This window comes from Leptopilina heterotoma, unplaced genomic scaffold (assembly GCF_015476425.1).
Source record: "Leptopilina heterotoma isolate Lh14 unplaced genomic scaffold, ASM1547642v1 Lhet_113, whole genome shotgun sequence".
Lineage (NCBI taxonomy): Eukaryota > Metazoa > Arthropoda > Insecta > Hymenoptera > Figitidae > Leptopilina > Leptopilina heterotoma.
Window position 1 is genome coordinate 228,411 of NW_025110832.1, and position 21,997 is coordinate 250,407.

General features: G+C 32.9%; 2 protein-coding genes across 10 annotated transcripts in view; both read left to right on the forward strand.

The window, feature by feature from the left end:
* Nucleotides 1-21,997, forward strand: part of LOC122505783 (ionotropic receptor 21a) — a 78,863-nt gene that overhangs the window by 15,703 nt on the left and 41,163 nt on the right. The window lies entirely within an intron of this gene.
* LOC122505829 (hairy/enhancer-of-split related with YRPW motif protein-like) lies at nucleotides 12,807-21,073 on the forward strand. The gene is made up of 3 exons (XM_043617678.1): nucleotides 12,807-14,362; nucleotides 15,595-15,809; nucleotides 19,375-21,073. Exons 1-3 carry the CDS (start codon nucleotides 13,773-13,775, stop codon nucleotides 19,773-19,775), a joined length of 1,206 nt encoding a protein of 401 aa, XP_043473613.1. The 5' UTR covers nucleotides 12,807-13,772; the 3' UTR covers nucleotides 19,776-21,073.

Here is a 21,997-nt window from a genome sequence, read left to right on the forward strand (position 1 = left end):
TTAAAATAAGGCACTTTAACAAACTTGGAAGTATAATGAGGGCCGTGACCTTATCGTTTGAGAAAATCAATGTGGCCTTTGTGGAGGCTCACGAAATAGCATAATTTTACGAAACTACTGCACGTGACGTAAACGATATAGATTGGAAGAACTCGTTCCTGGTTTTGCATGACGTGCACCTGGCTAAATATCCTGAGAACTACCTTATACACACGTGAGTATTTTTTGTAGAAAGTATAAGTGCATATCTGCATTGCTACTTTGATAATTTCTAAAATAAATCACTAATTGCATTTTTCAAAGAAAAATATTATTTAATATATATAAAAAATAATAACACACGGAGAAAAAGGAATTGTTAAATCTACTAGCGGATTGCTACTATAGCACTATCAAATCTGATTTGTTGTTGAGACAGTTTTCTGGTTCTCCTAATAACTCAAAATTGTTGTGATAACAATTAATTTGTTTAGAGAGCAAAAATAATTGTTGCAACAACAAATCAGATTTGCTAGTTCTATATTAACAATCCGCTAGTAGATTTAACAATTCCTTTTTCTCCGTGCAGATATGAAGATAATATCAGAAAATTGAAACAAACCGTTATTTCTTCTTTTATCGAGATTTTGAGTAAAGGTGTGTAGTTTAGTGCAGGTATAGTCGGACACTTTCGTGTTTTTTGTAAAATAAATAATAATGCATTGTGATAATTACTTTAAAGAATATACTGGACGAATGTGTGAAGTTTATATTTTATGAAAAGTTATTTTACATTATATTCAAACAAGAAATAATTTATTCATTATTTTAAAAATTATAGGGTCCGACTTATAGATGCAAACCATTTTCGAGTAGCGCAATGAGTAACACAAAGTTTTGTTGATAATTAATCATATATATGTATATTAAAACTTATAGGATTTAAATATTATATTATTAACTATAATAAACTGTAATTCAATTTTCCGTCAGGAAGCAAAAAAATGATCTTTTTTACTTTATAAATCCAAAATGTCTGACTGATGTCTGACTATAGAAAAAAGTTTCCAACTGCTGATGCTTTCCTAATTTTCCATTCAAATGCTTATATTTTATTAAATACTCAAGTATTTGTAAGAAAGTTATATGATTTTTAATCCTGAAAAACTCCTTTAATAGATAATATGCTTAAATAAAAAACAGTAGCTATTTGTTAATTCAAGAAAAAAGCATATAATATAAGATCGTGTATCCTTAAGTGTCCAAAGTCGGGACAACCTTGGCTATTACAATGAAGTCGACCATGTACATGACTTTGGCAACCATAGTCGGCCCAGCCTTGGCTGTTGAAAGTTTGCCGACCATTTGCAAACCCAGGCTCTTATGCAGGAACTTACAGAGTCCCATAATCTTTTTTAATTTTTTTATCTCGTCCTACAGTCCCATAAATATGGGTTTAACTTTTCCACCATTACACGTAGCTTTGCAAAAAAATTAAGCGCCCCTACCATCAGAGTGCCCTTGAACAACAGTCATTGGACCAGTGGCAAGATTTCCCGTTTCCGGCCTACTCACATGGGGTACTTTCTCTGAATTCTTTGATTCTATTCTCGCTGAGTGAATGATGTTTAGTGAAAGGCTCCGCAACCATCACCATATACAGCTAGGATTCATAATAGTGAGGACCTCCATCGACAGGATGTTTTATTTTGCTTCCTCATAGAGGAAGGATTATATGTGGACGTCCACATGAAAAGGGCCCATTTTGGCACTATTGGACTTATCTGCATGGGCGAATTCCTTGCAAAATTTGGAAAATTTTGAGTGGTCATAGAACTTTTTTGGTGAAAAATTCGATGAGTTACAGAATTTCAAAGTTTAGAACGCCAGAACCTCATTTCGAGAAAAACGGAATTAAAGATTGTGATACAATCTCTATTATGAATAATTTGACGAAATATTGAAATTTTCACTTCTACGTCTACAAAAGCAAAGACTCTAACATCAATATCTCTGGTTCTTCTGGGAAGTTATTCAGATAAGAATTGTTTACAGTCCAGGGCACATTAGAGATGAAAAATCAAGAGGTTTTAAATTTTCCCGTACCTCCATTTTTAAAATACTGATTACTTTTGCAAATGACCGACAAAATGGGCCTTTTTCTTTTATCTAAAGAATCAATGAAATCAAACAGTTAAATTATCGATAAATTAATGAAAACCGCATGATTCGACTTGTCAAAACATGTAGATTGATAATAAAAAATAAAAAAAAATTAAGATTTTGCTCCAAAATTACTAAATTGCGATTATCTCGAAAACTAGAACCGACAATATGGGCCCTTTTCATGTGGACGTCCACATATATTCTCTATAAATGTACATTATATACACTTTTTTAGAGTTATTTAGAAAAAAATTCGAAAAATTGTTGAAAATTTAAAAGAATAATAAAATTACATTTGCTATGTAATTTTTATACAGTTTGTGCGACGTAATATTATGCAAAAATGTAAAAATACCACGTCGGACATAGTGATGCTGTGTAAAATTATATACAGTATATTTTAATACACCAGAATTTTTTACAGTGTTGTTCACACTATTGACATAACCTTAAACTAAAAAGTGATTTTTAACAACAAATAAAATTATAATTAACAATAATTTTACTAAATTGTGAAATAACCAGTTGTACAATTAATAAAAATATATTTTCAACTAAAATTTGTTATAAAACAATATTTATTTAACATTATGCGTTTTCGTTCAATTTTTACAAAAGATAGCTCATTGTGTTCGTTGATAAATTTTCTTTAATTCTATTCGATTATTTTTGTTGAAAAATATTTTGTTTAAAAATATAAAAAACATAAATTTTATTTGTTTAATAACTTTTCAAGAAAATATTGTTAACAAGATAAATATATCTACTTACGTCATTTGAACTTTGGCTCTATTGGACTTATCTATATGGGCGAATTCCTTGCAAAATTTGGAAAATTTTGAGTGATCTTAGAACATTTTTGGTGAAAAATTCGATGAGTTACAGAATTTCAAAGTTTAGAATGTCAAAAACCTCATTTCGAGAAAATCGAAATCAAAGATTGTTGTTCAAAATTGAAATGATTTCGTGGGAGAAACCATGTGATTAAATATGAGGAATGATGGGGAAATTGATAAGAAAGGGGGTCAGTCTCCACAGAACCATGTAATAAGAAAGACTAATATTTTTAATCAAATAAATGTAATTTTCTAAGTTCTATTTTAATCACGGATTTTATTTATCACACCTCGTATCGCAACTACTGCACAATTGTAATGCGAATATCTTTGTTTCTTCTAGGAAATTATTCAGATAAGAATTGTTTGAGGTCTAGTACACCTTTAAGATAAAAAATTAATAGGTTTCGAATACTCCCCCCCCCCATTTTGAAAAAATGAAAAAATAACGGACATCCGACAAAGTAGTCCCTATTCTAAAATTGCGTTTTTTAATTAATAAACCTGATTTTTTGCGAAGTTTATTTATTTATTTATTTATTTAAAAATATTTAAATATTAAAAAATATAAAAAAATAACCAGTTAATGGTTGGATGTTAATTTATTGAGTTATTTGAAGCAAAAAAAGATTAGATTTGAATAAGATTTGATAAGATTATATGAATAATCTAAGAAAATATCGAAATTTTCATTTCCAAGAAACGAAATTAAAAATGCGGTAATGCGAATTTTTCTGGTTCTTGTGGAAAGTTATTCAGATGAGAGTTATTTTAAGTATAGTACACCCTTAAGATGAAAAATCAAAAGGTTTTGAATTTTTCCACCCCCTCTATTTTGAAACAGAAACAACTTTTGCAACAGACCGTCAACGTGGTCCCTTCTTATTTTTTTGTCTAACAACAAAATAAAATACTTAAAGTATCAATAAATTAATGAAAAATGCATGATTCGGTGTGTGAGACCCTGTAGATTGCGAAAAAAAGTTTCGATATTTTTTTTCAAAATTAGTAAAATGCGATTATTGCCCTATCTAGAACCGACAAAGTGGTCCCTTTTCATGCGAACGTCCACATATAAGCTTTCAAGGATTGTTAATATTTATCAAGAAATAGACACAAAAATGCACTCGCTCAGAGTGAATTGCAACAAAAATCGATCTTTAGATTCTATGGTCTTAATTTCCTCCGCCGAAGGGCGACAATGTTGCAGCCGGTCCCGTAGTGCGAAATGGTACGAAAAATTCAGTATACGCAGGAGGGTACAACCTGTGGGAACCTATAGTGCTATACAAAAGAGAGAGCGGGAAGAAAATTACATAATGTCAGGAACTCAGAGGAAGAATTTTTTTAGGGTGGCAACCTTTAATCTTTTTGCACAGGTCAGGGGTACATAAGGCACGTGATTCATTTTTTTCCTTTTATTCTATTTAATTTTTTTCAAGGGCGTGTGCAGGACGTGTGTGTATATATGTCGTAGGCGAAAAGGAAAATCCGTCGTTTAGCTTAATGCCTAGGCTTTAAGCTAAACGCGGGCGAATAGGAAAATTTTCATGTAAATGACAATTATTTTTTTAATCGCCTGAATTTGTTAGTCATTTAGCTTAATGCCTAGGCTTTAAGCTAAACGCCCAAAGAGCGCCAGGCGAATAGAAAAATTTGTATCAATTGATCCAGAATAAACAATGAAATTTCAATTAGTAATATAATAGAAAAAATCCAAATTAAAGACAAAAATATTTTTCACAAAATTGCAATAATTTATTGTAATTAATTGAAGCCAACTGAAAAGTCAACTAAGAATATTTAAAAGCAAAGAAAATAAACAAAGACTCATAAACAAAAAATTAGAAACGATTTTCAATTCAAAATACCTGCAATATAATATTATTAATAATTGAAATTTCATTACAATGTTTATTCTTGATCAATCGATACAAATTTTTCTATTCGCCTGGCGCTCTTTGGGCGTTTAGCTTAAAGCCTAGGCATTAAGCAAAATGACTAACGAATTCAGGCGATTAAAAAAATAATTGTCATTTACTTGAACATTTTCCTATTCGCCCGCGTTTAGCTTAAAGCCTAGGCATTAAGCTAAACGACGAATTTTCCTTTTCGCCTACGACATATATACGTAGATCTTGAAGATACTCAAAAGGCTGAATGTTTTTGGCGGTGTAACTAATAATTTTATTGAGACTAGTTAGGAATTTCTTGTTTTATAGGAACAGGTGTAATTTAAGTTTTATTATCCGAATCGAAATTCAAGCCCTACTTTAAGCCTGAATTTCCAGGGTTTGTTGACTTTTAGGAGTAGTAAAGAAGGTTCTATTAGGCCCTACTTTGAGTCCCGAAACTAGCTGAAATTTGTCAAAATCTTCCATTTGGAGAACTTAATGTTTTAGAAAATCGAAAGGGATAGTGGTTATAACATTAGACGTAAATATTTTTAATGGCAGACAGTTTTTTGGCAGAATATGATCACTGATGTTTGGTTTTTGTTCAACTTTATTTTTTTAGATAAATGAACCTTTTTCTTTTTTTGTGTAAATGTTAAAATGCGTTGATATAAATAAATATTAATTCTAATGCGTGGACAACAAACTTTTTTTATTTGTATACAAAAAATGAGAGAAGATTGGTTACGGTACTTGGGGACAGTAGGGGACATTTGAAACAGAAACAGTACATAAAAAAGGACAAATATTATATTAAGAATATCTATATTATAATCATATAAATAAATTCTTATCAAATAAAACCAAGTTCCTGTTTTTTATACATTGAATTTAAACACTCTTACCAACATAATAAGAATAAAGCTAATATACGGTACAGTAGGGGACATTTTGCTTTTTTTTTATTCACAACATAAATATGTTATTTAGAAAGCAACGCAAGCTGTCAGATTTCTTAAAAAATTGAAACTTTTTGCTAATAATTGACTTATAAGAAATATAAAGTATTTACTTACCATTTTACAGAAGGGACAGTAGTGGATAACTATGTTACAACCGTTAACCAATTATTTTTCTGCTCCACTATATAATTTGCATGATAGAGACCAGAACATTCTTATTGCTTTGATTTTTTGAGGTTATTCATTTATTATTGTAGCGTCGGTAAATCAGTGAGTGTAAGCGCGTAATCTATTCGTAGTGAGTGTGCAAAAATGAATATATTTTGGCAGAATATAAAATATGAAAATAAGTGACACGTGTTGAATCATTTTTTAAAATGATATTCTTGAATTTTATATGAAGTAATTAATGAATTATGATTAAATTTCACTTTAAAAAATAGAAAATTTATTGTTAAATAGTTATTATTTGTTAATATAGGAGATTAATATATTTCGATGTCAGGTTAGGTAGCAAAAGTGACAATTTAAGTTTATCATGTTGACAATTGTGATGAAAGCATGTCTTCCAGTATTTTTCTTACTAGTTAGTAGAGCAGACAACTTTACCACTCTTAACCTTTAAAGTGCTAAGTGTTGAAAAATCACGCTCAGTGCTAACCCCGGTCTGTCAGACCGCTATTCCCTTTTGACAGTTTTTTAGTCATTTATAATTTTTATAAAGACAACTATTATAAATATTTTTTACTTTTTAACAAAAAAAGTCATTTCTGTATTATGCATTTATTTATTTTATTTATTTTATAAATGCAGTCTATGAGAACTGTCAGTAGAACTAGTAGCTGCGCGTCAAGTTGCGCAGACGTCACTCATGGGAATATACTGGAATATACTTTCACTTAAAGCTAACCCCGGTCTCACAGACCGCTATACTTCAAATATTTATTTATATTACAAAATTTAACGAATAAAAATTTTTGAAAAAGTTGTCTCCTAACAGATTTTCATAAAATATGAAGCTACTAAAAAGTTCAAGTTCTTATTATACTTTGAAAAAAAGTTACAAGCAAAGAAAATTTTAATAGCGGTCTGTCAGACCGGCATAGCACTTTAAAGGTTAAAATTGAAAATTCTTTGCTTTTTCGGGTGGCATCAATGATGCCGCACTCACTGTTATACACATGACATTCACAAAAAAAATGGTTAAAATAAATTTATGTAAGATTTAAAATTCTTTAATCAGATCGGAATATTGAAGTTGACACCCTGAGTAAAATAAATCACAAGTTTACTAATTTTTAAAACTTCCTATTTCAGTAAAAAAAACCTCATTATAATTCCACGAAATTTTTTGTTCTGTACGTGAAAAACAGTTTTCTTTAGTTTTTCTTTGTAAATAATAAACCTAAGATGCTTTATACGTTTTAGCAGTGATGAAGATATTTCTTCCATCTTAGAAAAGTAAGATACTTTGGTAAGTTCTTTAAAGTATCTTAAATTAAGATGTTTCTGTTGCAATAAGATGTTTAGCGATAAGTTACTTGAGAACCGTAAGATGCGCCATAAGTGTAAGTTACTAAAAACTAAGATACATAAAGTGTTTTCCATAAGAGCCCATAGTTAACCTCAAAACTTTTTGCCCCAAAAATACACAGAAAATGAGTACGATGATACTTTTAACATCTTAAATTAAGATGTTTCAAGTAACTAAAAAGTGTCTACCAAAACATCTTAGAAATGACTACCAAAACATTTTAAATTAAGATACTTCTTTTTGCAGTGTAGGGCTTAAATTTCGACTCGGGTAAATTAAAAAATACTACAAAAATTTCAGACTACTCCTACTAAAGTTTATTTTGCTTTCAAAAATGTTTATTTTCAGTTTTATTATATGTTTGCTGAATACAATTTTCTATAATATATCATTGATAGTGTCAGCAACAGATTTACAAAAGCATATTAAGGGAGTCCTGTGATGGTCTGAAAATAAAAATTTCTCCAACGCCTGCTCTGAAAGGAGTACTTTTCTTGTTAGAAAAGTGTAGCGAAAGTAGAACTTTTCTCAACTCCTCTGAAAAGCGTGGCGAAAGTAAATCATGACTTAATTTTTTTTCTTGTTCTTTGACCGAGATATATTTTGTGTCTAACTTCTTCTCCACTCAAAACATTCGTCTTTTATTATATTAAACATAAACACACGTTACATTAAAATTATACGAAACTCACGAAGAAACCTTTCCTTGAAAGGTGTTGGAGAAAACGTAGTGCACAACACGTGGTGAAAGAATGATTTTTCGCCACTACACGGAAAAAGTATCGGCACGTCAGATGTACAGGTTGTGTCAAATTTTCTTCTACATTTATTTTGCACGCCATCTGTGCCAGTTTGGCGTATCTGACGTGCATTATGTACGTCTGATATCTCGAAATGGCACCTCAGACGTGCAAAATGCATCTAATGTCCCAGAATTTTTTCCGTGTAGTTGTGCAATGTACAATTAACGTATAACTCAATAACGAAAGCAAGTGTTCGGAGAACGCGTTCACTAAAAGACGTAAAAATATAGAACTTTTACAAACTTTAAAAAATTCTGGTGCTTGATGAATTTGAAATTCAATTCCCTACATTCACATCTCCATTGCTTTCTTAATAATTATATTTAGGAGACTAAAGTGAGGACCAAGAAGAACAATTCCACCAAGATATCAGAAGAATGGAGCGTACTGCATAGGACAAATTAGTGCTTTATCACAAAGAAACAATTTAATTAATTGATATTTTTGTAATTTGTTTACACTTTGAGAATAATGAATATTAAAAATCGCTACATAGTCTTGAAAAAATTCTCGTTTTAAATAAGCACGATTTCCATTTCTTTTAACAGTGCAGAAGGGCTAATAATAAATAAACAATTTATAAGGTTGCTAAAAAAGTTGCAGTTTGCTGCAACGTTTCGCACGCAGCCTGGGAGCTAATAATAATGTAAATGGAAGCATAAGGTAAAGTCATGACAGGGTGGTAATCGGGCAGTAAATCGCTGTTGAAAATTTCTGTATTCGATTAGTCAGTGACGTTCCCAGAGATAGTGCAGTATCAATGATCGTGTGAGCGCGTGCTAGGAGCGATTCCTGTGTGAATTTTATTGTACGCACCCTCAATCGATTCCCTACTTTGTATTGAGGATATACATGTGTATATAGACACCTATATAGTCGGCGCTACGTCATCCTGACCCCATGGCCTGCTAACATTGCATTGCCACCACCACGCGGGAGCTCCAGACCTCGTCGCGGGAGAAGGGCTGCGAGGGTGGAGCCATTTGGATTTCATGGTGGCTCCTGTGTCGATCAAGGTGGATATTTTCTCCATGTCCGCACTTGCTCCATCTGATATGATTACTTGATCAGTAGTAATATTAGAGGAGCGCTCATGTACCACAGAGAACTGGAAAATAATCTTTAGAAGTAATTTCATTTTTCCGGATTCACGGGAAAAATAATCAAAATTATAGGGTTCTCCTCCCTTGTGAGTAACGATAATAATAGATGTACCTCACTGACTGTTTTCGGCGATCACTCGGTGTTAGCACCAAGTTAATTCCCATTGGATATAGTTCCAACAGAATGTTAATAAATATTATTGCTGATTGGACTTTCGTTACCTCGGTGTTAACACCGGGTGAACGCTGAAAACAGCCTCAAAGTATACATACTAAGTAACCTAACTACTGTTATCATAATTATAAAAATTAATTTTTAACTGTTTATTCAACTATGTGACAAATATATTTTATAATTTTCTTTATGAAACTAAACAATTATAAAAATTATAAGTTAAGTTTGATTTTGTTAAATTGTAAACAGAATCGTAGATATGGTAACTATACTTACTTTTTGTTTTGTTGAACGAAAGTGTCACCATATTGTTTTGTAACTATGACTAAGGGCTGAGTATGATTGACTATACTTTCTTCTCTCCGTTCTTTATATATATGAGGCATTTTACGTGAAATGTTCTGAGTTGAAATTTCAACTTTTTGAAAAAAATTGAAACTCAGGGAATTTGTTGTTCTATCAAGTAGAAATGTGCCCCAAAAAACATTTTTGATTTTTTGGAAAATTTGGAGGGGGAATGCCCTTTTTTTGTTTTTGAGTTATTAAAAAAGAATAAATTGCGGCGCGCTGGGACGCGGTGGCACTGAGCCGCGTGGCAAACCGGCGTGAGGCGAGATGACCGCGACACAGCGCGCTGCAATTTATTCTTTGAAATTTAATAACTCAAAAACAAAAAAAAGGGCATTCTGCAAATTTACATGCCGATAGGAAAAAACCTCAGCTTTCGTTTGCAATAATTTATTTTCAAATAAAACGGACCGATTTTTGGGAATTTGAAAATTAAATATTAATTATCAAAAATTTATTCACAAAAATCTCACAAAGGATATACGCGTATTCTTGCTCGTTCAGTTAATACAATCTATACGATATGGTGTGGGAATTTACTCATTCTTACTCATTCTTACACTGAGAAAAATGGATATTAAAACTCTTAATATATTAGATATTAAAAATGAGATACTTAAATATATTATCTAGATTTTAACGCTTAGTATATAAGATGTTTAGATTTAATATGTAGTGTATTGCAGAATATAACGTTTAGATATTGAACTTGACAATCTAATATATTGAAATTTAATATCTGTGCGTTGCGCAAGCGCAACGTCTAAGGCGCCTACAGCAGCCTACAATAAAGCAAAAGTGAGGTTATATTATCAGCCTGTTTTGATGTGCGAGCATCAAAATGGAAAAACTTACGTCGTAACTGCCAGTGAAAATTAATATTTTTTAAGTTCATTAACAAAATTAAGCAAGAAATTAAACAAAATTACAATAATTTTGCAAGGAAATTATTTTATTAAAGTTTTAAAGTGGAGTAATTTGAGTTTCATTAGTTCACCGCGGCCACCAGAATTGACGCCACCTCCTGGACCACTGACACATAGACCCAACTTGTATGTGGTTTTTCCCACATGCCCATAATAAATCTAAAAAAACATGTTATAATATTCTTTAGTAGTAATGTCGCAAGTATATAATTGAAATTTATATATGACATACGAATTAATAAATATTGACTACAATTTCATGTGTTTTTTTAGAATTTTTCTTGCAATGACTGGGAAAAATAATAATTTTTCCCTCAGTCTCATCAAGAAAAATAACCGGAAAAAGATCAGGATTTTTGTTTTAAATTAGGACCCTGATTATTATTTATAAAAATTAAAAAATGCTATAATTCTATTATTATTATCATTAATAAATTATGTATTATATCTGTAAATATATTATAGAATTAATTAATAATTATTAATGCACTAATAATGTAATTATTTGGTAATAATGAATAGTAAATTATATGCGCTGTTTTTAGAATATTGAAATTTTAGGAATTTGATTATATGTTTAAGAATTTCTGTCAAGTTTTGAGCTCTACTTCGTGGTTTTCAGGGTTTTCAGAAACCAAATGTTGTTATTTTACCGCAAGATTTAAAAATAAGTTACATTTAACCTATAAATTTGAAATGACGTTTGCGTATACATATCTTAGATAGTAAAATTAAATATCCAAGATACTTGTCTTACAGTTCACTTTCATATAGATATTGAATTTTAACATCCTGGATATTATAGGTTAATATATTCTGTCCAATATATTTAGATAGTGAAATTAACTATCCAAGATACTTGTCTTATAGTTCACTTTCATAGATATTGAATGGTAATATCTAGATAGTAAGCCTTAATATCCATTTTTCTCAGTATACGAAATTAAGTAATAAATAAATAATTATTTATTATTTTTAAGTAATATAATAATTTAAATACAAGTAAAATTTCTAAAAAAATTTTTTTTAATTTACTTATATTTGGTATATACGGGTTTTTGGGATCGCTGAATTCGAATTTGACCTTTATTTTTAAAACTACAAAATGGCGGACACAATTATAAAAATTTATTTCGATTTTCATCAATTTCAGCATCTATGGGTATTTTGGATCGCTGAATTCAAATTTCATATTCATTTTTAGAAATTCTGTTTGAAATTGAAAATTTTGTCCGCCATATTGGATCCACCATTTTGAACTTTTTTATGACTTATTTGAATTCAGCGACCTCAGAAACTCTTTTATACTAAGTTTCATAAAAATTCATCGACCAGATTTTGCTGGACATTTTGGGCCACTTATATGAATATTTTGTCAAACAGGGAAGGGGTTAATTTAACGTCTGGTTGAATTTGATTGCCCGTGGCGAACCCTTCAACCGCGATCGAGTACAGCAGCAGACTGTCAACTTCGCGATAACCTGTCTCCAGGAGGAAAGAAAACCTGCGTCGCAAAGAGGCAAATTACATTGGGGCACATCCGTTTCAATACACGACATTAAGGTCTGGGTGTGAAAGAATTTAGTGGAAAGGGTTAAAGATTAGGAAATAATTATTCATATTGATGAATAATTGCGAGGCTGGATTCTATAAGAGGATATACGCCATTAGAAACGAATGGCGTATATTCCGTTATAGAATCCAGCCCCTCAATTAATCTGAAACTTGGAAAAACATTTTATTTATAGCAATTATTTTAGTTTAAATAAGATTTTTGATTGGAAAACTTTGTCTTTGCATTAAGTTCGTTTTCTATCCAATAATTTTGTGGAGTATTGTTATGTTATCATAATATCTAACAATATTCCGAATAAGTATCATATTGGTGAGTCGGGTGACCCTTTCGTTGTTCCTTAATTTCACTTACCTGTATCTTTATAATGAATTATAATTAAATATAATTGAAACTTAAATTTCAATCAATCAAATTAAAATTTTTATAAATTTTTCCTTTAAAATTATTTTATTAATTTGAGGGAATAAAAAAGAGGATGTTATCTGGGTTATTCTATGAGTATAGAAAGAAGTAGCAATAAGAATGTTAACATACATCCATTTTGAAATAGAGATTATTGTGAATTATTAGTTCGGGATTTTTCGGAATTTTTTAATTAAAGTGTTGATCACAAACGCCTGCAGCTTTTGCCGATGAAAAGAATGCGTTTCTGATGTCAGTGCAAACTTGAGGAATTTGACCCAGAAATCGACGGAAACTCGTTTCCTCCTCTTGAATGTTCCTCCAGCTTTGCTCATCTTATGCCCATCACCTCGTTATCATTTCCTTAGGCCATGTGACCTTTCTTGTCGGCCGCGTGCAGGAGATTCATCCCCGACCCATGCGCCACACGCTTTCCCACGAAATCGCCTGGCTCCCTTCCCTCCGCAACTGCGCTCCCTTCGGAACCCCTGAACCTTCCATGGGCTGTCGAAGGGACGGCCGATTCGCCCTTCGTCTCCCACTCCGGAACATTTTACCGATCCCCACCACTCGCATCAGGTCGTGTGTCGCGATCGTCCGCCCGCACACGACATACGTTGGCCGCCACGCGACCAGTGCACACGCATCCTGTGGCACCGAGAATCCCTTTCTCTTCCTTCCTTATCAAGATACGTCTCTTTATCTCGCGCTCCACTGATACCAGACATTATTTCGCGAGGAGGAGGAGGAGGAGTTGTCGCGTGTGGACGCTGCTCACTTCCCGCCATTCCGCAAAATTACACCTGATTCGCGTTACGCGTGCACAATCGTCCGAGCAACTAACACTTGTTAAATTTCCACAACCAGTGTCGGAAAGTGATGTTTCCCTCTTCTCCTTTCGAGTGATTTTGTGAAATAACAAGTGAAACTGTTTTGTGCTAGGAAACCAACGGCGAGGATGAAATTCCACAGGTGAGAGTCTATCGTCCTCTCGTCTTTCCCAAGTCGAAAAAGAATTGCCTTTTCACCTTCAAAAACCCATAGAAAAGTTGAAATCTTCTGGGAAAATGTGGCGAGTTGTAGTTGCTCGTTCAGACGACAATAGCACTCTACTCTCTTCGGAAATCAGTACCGGAACCATGGGTCCATCAGGTCATCTTCCAAGTCTCTCTGGTCCGCCAGCGTCCCACCACTGGGGGTATCCACCGCCTCCGCACCATCCCTCGTATCAGGCGCCACCTCAGCATCCCGACATGAGGCATCACCACGACATGAGGAATGCAGACCCGAGGATACCAAATCCCAGTGAACTGAGGCCAGAATTGCGACATCCCGATCTCCAGAGAGTGGAACTGAGGCACCAGGAAATGCAGAGGCATCCCGAGATGATACGACCTGAATTGAGGCATTCTGAGATGCAGAGGCCACACGATATCCGACATCAGGACATGTCGGTTATGAGACCCGACCTTACGGAATTGAGGCCTAGTCACGAACTTCCCGAATTGAAAATTGATGGGACGGAACTGAGAACTCAGGACAGTCAGCAGCAAGCGCAGCAGCATGCTCAGGCCCAAGGACATCAGAGAAATCTCAAGAGGACTCTAAGTGATTCGGATTGTGATGACGTGTTTTCGGAGGAGAGTGGCAAGGAACCGTAAGTGTTTCTAATTATACATACATTCTATATTTTAAAAATTCCACTTCAATCAAATTCTACAACTCTTGTTTAACTTAATTGTTCTCTCGCTATCCCTTTCTCCCTTCTAATATCAATGCGAGGATATCCGGCAGTTTGGACTTATATGTCCATTCGGTCAGATTTTCGTCGGAATTATTATACAATTTCGATGAATTGGAATATAAACTTACCTGTAGTAAAATTCCTAGAGAAATCTTTATTTTCTTCCGTCTTTGTATTTTACTTTTATTATTTATTTTATCATTTATCTTTCCAAGTGGATGGAATATCCATCAAGTGTCTAAACATTAAAATTCTTTTAAGATTCTTCAGTATATTCCGACAATGTTTGGAAATCCTTGGATTTTTTTTTTATAATCTTAATTCTAAAATCAAACTTGAAAAGTTTTTAGGGAAAATATCATTTGAAGACTGTCAAAATTCCAATAACGATTTTCATAAAAATTAAACCCAAGTATCGTTGGGATTCCGATATGATTCCGACGAAAAATATTCTTGTAATTATGATGAAATCTTCAGAGGAATCTTTCCAAGTGAATGAAATTACAATGCAATATCTAAATTTGAAAAATGCAGTTTTGAAATCTTCAGGATGTTTTAAATATTTGTCTTGAATTTGGTTTTTATAACCTGAATTCTAAATTCCAATTTTGAAGGTTTTCAAGGAAAGCGCCTCTTTATGACTCTCTCGGAATTCCGATAACCATTTTCATTATAATTACACTGAATTATTAATAACGCATAATTTCCGAAATTCAATTTAGAAATCTTAAAAATGTTCCGAGGACTCCGATAATAATTTCCGTTGGAGTTTCGGTAATGTGTGAAATTTTAACGAAAAAAATATATCTCCTGACAGTTGTTTGGCTGAGCACTGGTCCACAAAAACTGGGACTGACATCTCAGGGATATCCCAATTTGCGGAAACGTCTTGAACACCCATAGGATATCCTCAAACATACCGATGCTGATATATCAGTTTCCGAGGCAATCTCCAGTATATTTTCCCAGAAATTTTCTTAATTAATTATCATAATAATTTAATAAATAGTTGATAAATAAAGTACAATTATTCGTTCCCAAATTGACCCAAAACTTGAAGCAATACAATTGCGGCAATTGTAGTAGCTCCCGGGAATGTAAATTTGTCATGTGTATTCCATTAAAGTGGAATAATTAATTTACAGTTGCAATTCGCCTGGAGGGGATTCTTGTCAACATGCATCGAGAAAAAGAAGAAGAGGAATGATTGAAAAGAAACGTCGAGATAGAATAAATGCATCCCTGGGTGAACTGAGAAGATTGGTGCCTGCGGCAGCCAGAGATCCACACAGCGGAAAATTAGAAAAGGCGGAAATACTTCAACTCACCGTCGAACATCTGCGAACCCTCAGAAATAAAGGTGAGTTCGAGAAAATGTAATTTCATCTTTTTTAAGAATTCGTTGAATATTCATGATGAGAAACTGGATGGAGAGCGAACCTTCAATGTAATCCCTGCAGTTAATATTTCTTTCTGAATTAAGAGAGGCAGAGTAATAAACATTCAAGTATACATTGCACGAAGCACTAAATATGTTTATATTGAACTATTTTTAAGTGGGTAAACTATTCCATCCCACTCGAAAAAAATCTCTGAATTCCAAAAATACTTTAACTCCAGTAGTTTTTTTGTCTGAATTCCAATACGAATCCAAGATCTAATCTAATTCCTTCTAAATGTAACCCTTTGGGAACAACCTTAATATTCCGGCAACTGAAAGTAGGCGCAACTTGTAGAATCAAGGAGGAAGTTTATTCTCCGATTTGAATTAGAAAATTCCTATTCATCAAAAACTAAAATTTCGAACATTTCGAATTAGATTCTTTGAATTTTCCAACTATTTAATTTATATTCAAGAAAATCATTCCCCTACTTAATTAGAATAGAATAATTTAAAAGTAATTTCTAAAAGTGATTTTGAGTATAATGCACGTGTGTATAAGCAGGAAGAGGAGACTCTTGTTTACAAACAAGCGATGTTTTGAAATTTTTTTAGCCGATTAAAGTTACAGTGGCTGTGGGATCGAGTGTTCGTTTAGTTTCTTTTTATCTGGCCGGAAGACACCTGTTGATTGTGTAAGGGCGGCATGGCAAGGGCACAGCTAACTAACTGTAACCCGATAACCGAATCGCCATCTGTTACCTACAAAGTACACACTTTAGTTCTGAATGGTCTCAAATCCGAAAAGTCCTTCTTCACAGACTGTGGCAACGGCAGCACCCGTAATTTTCATTTCTTTTTCAACAAAAGCCACTAATTAACTGCATGTTACGGCCTCGGTGTTTCCATAACTAAAATCTCATTTGTCACTTTATTTTATCTCACTTTTCACACGGTTCTTCATTCCGAAGTGTTGGTATAGTCGTTTAAGCAATAATAATAATAATAATAATAATAGTCGGGGGTGGTATCGGTTGCCCACAATTCATCTGATGCATTCAAGAAAGCTGCATACAAGCAAATTTTAATAATAAAATTGTTTAATTTAGTTTAAAAATTATACAAATTTAAACTGCATGCGTTTAAAATTTTTTAATCTTAAACATATAATATTAAACTGCACAAGCTCATTTTTAATAAATTTAATAAAAATAAGCTTATGTGCATATATAGTTGAATGGTATGCAGTTTACACTGAGAGAAATGGATAGTCAGATTTTGATGTTAAAAAGATGATGTTACACGATACTATCATTATGCTACTGCCAACCATCACAGATGCTAAAAAAAATATAGTTATGCTACCCTGTACTACCAAGATGTTACTCCTGATGATATTGATGGTAACGGTGACTATCTAGATAGCTGTCTGTATACGTAGCATTAAAGATGGTCACCCTAACCACAATTATGTTACCCACTACTATAAATTTCTCTCCGTGTAAATTTGTACAATTTTCAAATTTAGTTTTCCTTTATATACAGTTGCAATGGGGCCCCAAAAGAATAGTTAGTCCCCCATTTTGTCATAGTTTTAATTTTCCAATAATTTCCTAATTCCCGCAAGTCGAGAAGTATCCCTGGGAAGCGATATCCTCGAATACATAATTGTTATAATTAAATATAATTGAAGATTTCTGAAATAATTGAAATTACCAAAAGATCTATTATCAATAATGGGTGAATCGAATTTTAAAAGATAAAGATACATCAGAGTTTCTCTAACGATATCAAATGGAGACAAACAAAATTGTTATTTAATTTTTCTTTAAATAATTGAAATTGCTTAAAATTCTATTAAAAATAATTGAATTTTAAAAGATAGGAATAAAAGTAATGAATTAAAAAAATTGAATTGTTATAATCAAATAATGGAATTTTTGGCAAAATGTGTATAAATGATATTATGAAGATTAATGAAATAAATTTTTAACATTCAACATTTTTCAACTCTTCCATTTTTAGATAAATGCATAAAGTAAATAATATAAATAAGAACTGACCTAGATTTCTGAAAGAAAACCGTAAAGCAGGAAAAGTCTATAGATATATTTCCTTGCGGATTGTCTAAATAGTTTCTTGAGTTCCCTGAATGGAGAGTGTCAATGCAGAGCAGGTGCTAGGACCTCGCGCTAGAGAATCGAGGTCCTGTGGGAAGCACAGGAAGTCAACAACTCTTCCGAGTTGCGTTCCCACGATTGGTGCAAGAAGGAGGGGGATACGGCGTGTGTGGGGTGGGGATAAGGGGAAGTTGACGCTCCCCTCCTCCGAGTGAACATGACTACAAATATGTGTAGGTATAGATGCATTGCCGTGGTCGTGGGGCAGATGTAGACTCTGTGGGAAACCAGCTCCAATATTGCTCAACGATTGTTCCGCACTCAAGTGTTTGCAAATGTAGGGTGGTTACCCCGCATGAGTCGAGAGGTCGACTGCGAAGTGATATTAAATTTAATATTCCCAATTAATGAGAGCCAGGCGAGAGATCTTTCACTTGATCACCGAAAGCGAGAAACCACTTGAGTTTCTTTTCAATTCATTGCACACAATTTATCTCCTTAATATATCTATCTTATATATATGTATATATATTAATACAACAAAGCGAAAGAGATCCAGTTACTCTATTAATTCACATTCAAAGTGCTAACTCCTATAAAATCCATAAGGAAGGCTTCAAGTTTTTAGATTTTCAATATATTTTTCCCAACAGATTTAGCAAAAGGTTTTCCGACCAAGGTCCTGGTGGCAAGTGGACTCACTAAAACTGACATCCATCCTTCTTGACACCATTACCCATGGAAAATGGAAAAGACTTGGTTTTAATATCGAAATTGTTTTTCCGAGATGTTGTGTGTATGAATTCTCCATTGTTCGAAAACACAGTGAATTGAGATAGTGTGCGAAGAAAAGGGATTACTGTTTGAATGGAGAGAAGATAAAAAAGCAATATTTACTAACCGGTGGGGTGTGTTGATACCGCAGAATAATGGAATTACATTCAACTTTTGTGAACCGATTGAGTGAGAAGAAAGAAATGGGACAAAGTTTTCGGTAATTTCATTAAAAGTATGACACTGTACAGACGACTACTTTTAGTGATTTGTGCCATTTCGGAAATATTAGATCGCGCACCCTAAAGTCTCACGGGGTTAGATGCTTGCATACTATTATGAGATGATCAAGCCACCCTTCATGGTCTATATATAAATACGTGAGTCTATGGGGGTCTAAACGATTCCCACGCTACCTGTCCCATTGCCCCTTCACAATAATACCCGGCCGGCTGCTAAAGCCAAACACGACTCCACCACGAAAGGAAAGGAGGGGGAAATGGTGTGACAAGTTCAATTTACTGCCTTCCGACTTTTCAAATTCATTTAGCATTTTGTCATTTTGTCATTTTCCAGAAAAAAGTCGAGTCAACAAAATTTATTTAATTTATACTATATCAACTAGAATAAAACATTTGTTTTTGTTTCAGGACCAGAAGGTTATGACAGTACGAAATTAGCGATGGATTATCATGCCGTTGGATGGGGTGAATGTGCAGCGGAAGTTGGTCGATATTTAGTGACAATGGAAGGTCTTGATGAGAGGGATCCTTTGAGACTGAGGTTACTTTCCCATTTGCAGAGTTTCCACCGGGAACATCCTCATTCAACAGGAACTGCAAATCCCTCGAGTGCAACATTGAGTTCGAGCTCAACAACTGCGAATTATGATTCACCGAGTTCAGTATCGACTGGAATGCCTCCAGGCTCAGGAAGCATGCCTCCCCTCTTGGGAGGCACCACTCTCGGATGGGGCCAATATCCAGGACAATATCCTCAACAGCAACATGGAAAGCCTTATAGACCCTGGGGCGCTGAATTAGCTTATTAATGATTACCTCCTGCCATAACTTGTCAAAGTTGTTGGTCTAGTTTTAGAAAACAAATTTCTAGTGAACCAAAGTTTCCAGTTTTCTGGATTTTTCAATATTCCATAACAATTTTATATTTCTAAACCTGTCCTAGTTGCCGTAAGGTCGTAATTCCTTCGAATTCCATCAGATTTTAGACGATTCTCATTCACTTTTATTTTGACACAAAGTAGAAACAAAAGAAAAGTGAAAATAAAAATCTATTCAAGTGAAAACGTAAAGAGAAATAAAAATTCGTCAAAGTGAAAATGAAAATGAAAATGAAAATGAGAGTCAAAGTAAAAACGAAAATACATGATCGCCCCCCTGTAAACTTTTAAATTATAGTCAAGTATTATATTTATATTTCTCGAGATGCACTCAGGAATTTCAAAGAGAGTCAAATAAATTTTTTCAATATTCTAACAACGAAAGAAAAAAATATTTTCAGTCGTGATAATTAACGTGACATAGTCAATAGATATAGTCATATGAGTACATTACTCGTAATATATTTATTATATATTAATAGAAAGTTAAATAAGATTAAATATTTATTTAAGATATTCTATATTTATGGACTGAGGATTTTTGTACAGTGTAAATACAATGTATGTATACGTATATATATATATACACGAAAATTATATCAAGCTAAAGAAATATCGAACATTTTTTCGATGATATTTTTAAGAAGGGAGATGAAATATTTTGATATAATTATTATTGTCATTTACATGAGTGTGTTTCGCGTTAGCCAATTGCACAGGAAAACACGATTTGGACCCGAGCAACGAAAAACATTCTTAAAGGTAAATTTTTATGTTGAATTCGTTTGTTTATAAAAATTCAACATGATGAGCAAAAAAAGTTAAAAGGCAATCAGATTTACGTACTTGAAATTTGTTACAGAAGAGTTTTAGGGGTCGATGGTTATACGAATTCACCGGATTCGAATTCTAGTGTAAGAAGGAACGTTAAAATGCGTTCTTACCATTTCGGGTCCAAAAGTTGATGTAAATTTGTTTTCCTGTGTTAATTATTTTACAAAACCTAATAATTGAATTAGGTATTGTGAAACTATGGTTCCAAGTTCATTTCTTGTTGTTTTGTTTTGTAAATTTGACCATTAGTGCCATTTTCATATGAAAACAAAGTTTCCAAATGTAAAATAGTGAATTTTTATATTGTGTGTGACCAAACAAATGAAATGCATATCGTAAATTTTTTACGAAAACTACTCAACATATTTTTGCAATAATGACTTTTTAAATAAAATATGGCATTACAAGTGATTAAAAATTGTGTCTTGTTATTTTTTCCACCTTCTCCAGAAATATCTAAAATTCTAAAACATTCAAGTCATTACTTTTGTTTCTGTGAAAGCAGAAATACATGTGTACCTGGTTGTCTATTTTTACAAAAGGTTTATTAAACTGTAAATAGCAATTGTTCTGAAACTCCTTTCTCATGTAAAAATGTATCAGTATTTTTTGTGTATAATAAAGAAGGAAGGAAACAATAATTCTTCGCTGAAACCAGTTTTGCAGCTCGTTATTTTTTTGTTTTTAATGTGCAGACAATGATTTTGCTTAAAAATAACAGAAAAATATATTGATTGTACTGTTGAATTTGAAAACGCAGTGCCAATTACCAATAGAACGATAAATGCGAGGGAGATTCTAGAATAAAGGGCGATAGAAGTCTCAGTTTTCACGAAAAGGGAATTCCCTTAGCCACGTGACCCTTTGTTCTTTCATCCCTTAGTAAATTTACATCCCTATAAGCTGCGAACAAAGAACTATACACACTCGTTATTTAAAAATAATCACCTCATATTTTAACTTGGAACTTCTGCATTCTTTTTATAAAACTTTTTCTTTTCTTTATTTAATGCAATATAATTTTGAAAATATTTCTATGTAATTCTGTTTGATTTTGACATGTCTTAAAGCTTCCCGCTCTTATGTACTAAAACTACTATTAGGTACAACTATTTTTACGATTCACTACAATTTGAATACTTTTTTAAATTTGCAATTTTTAGAAATAATCATTTTCCTGTTTCAAGAATTCATTTCTCAGAGCACTGCAAAAATGGGTGTTTTTACTTTTTTTATATCTTAAAATAAGATGTAAGATGGAAAAACGGTACCTAACATCTTAAAATAAGATGTTTTTTAAAGTATCTTACTAAAATCTA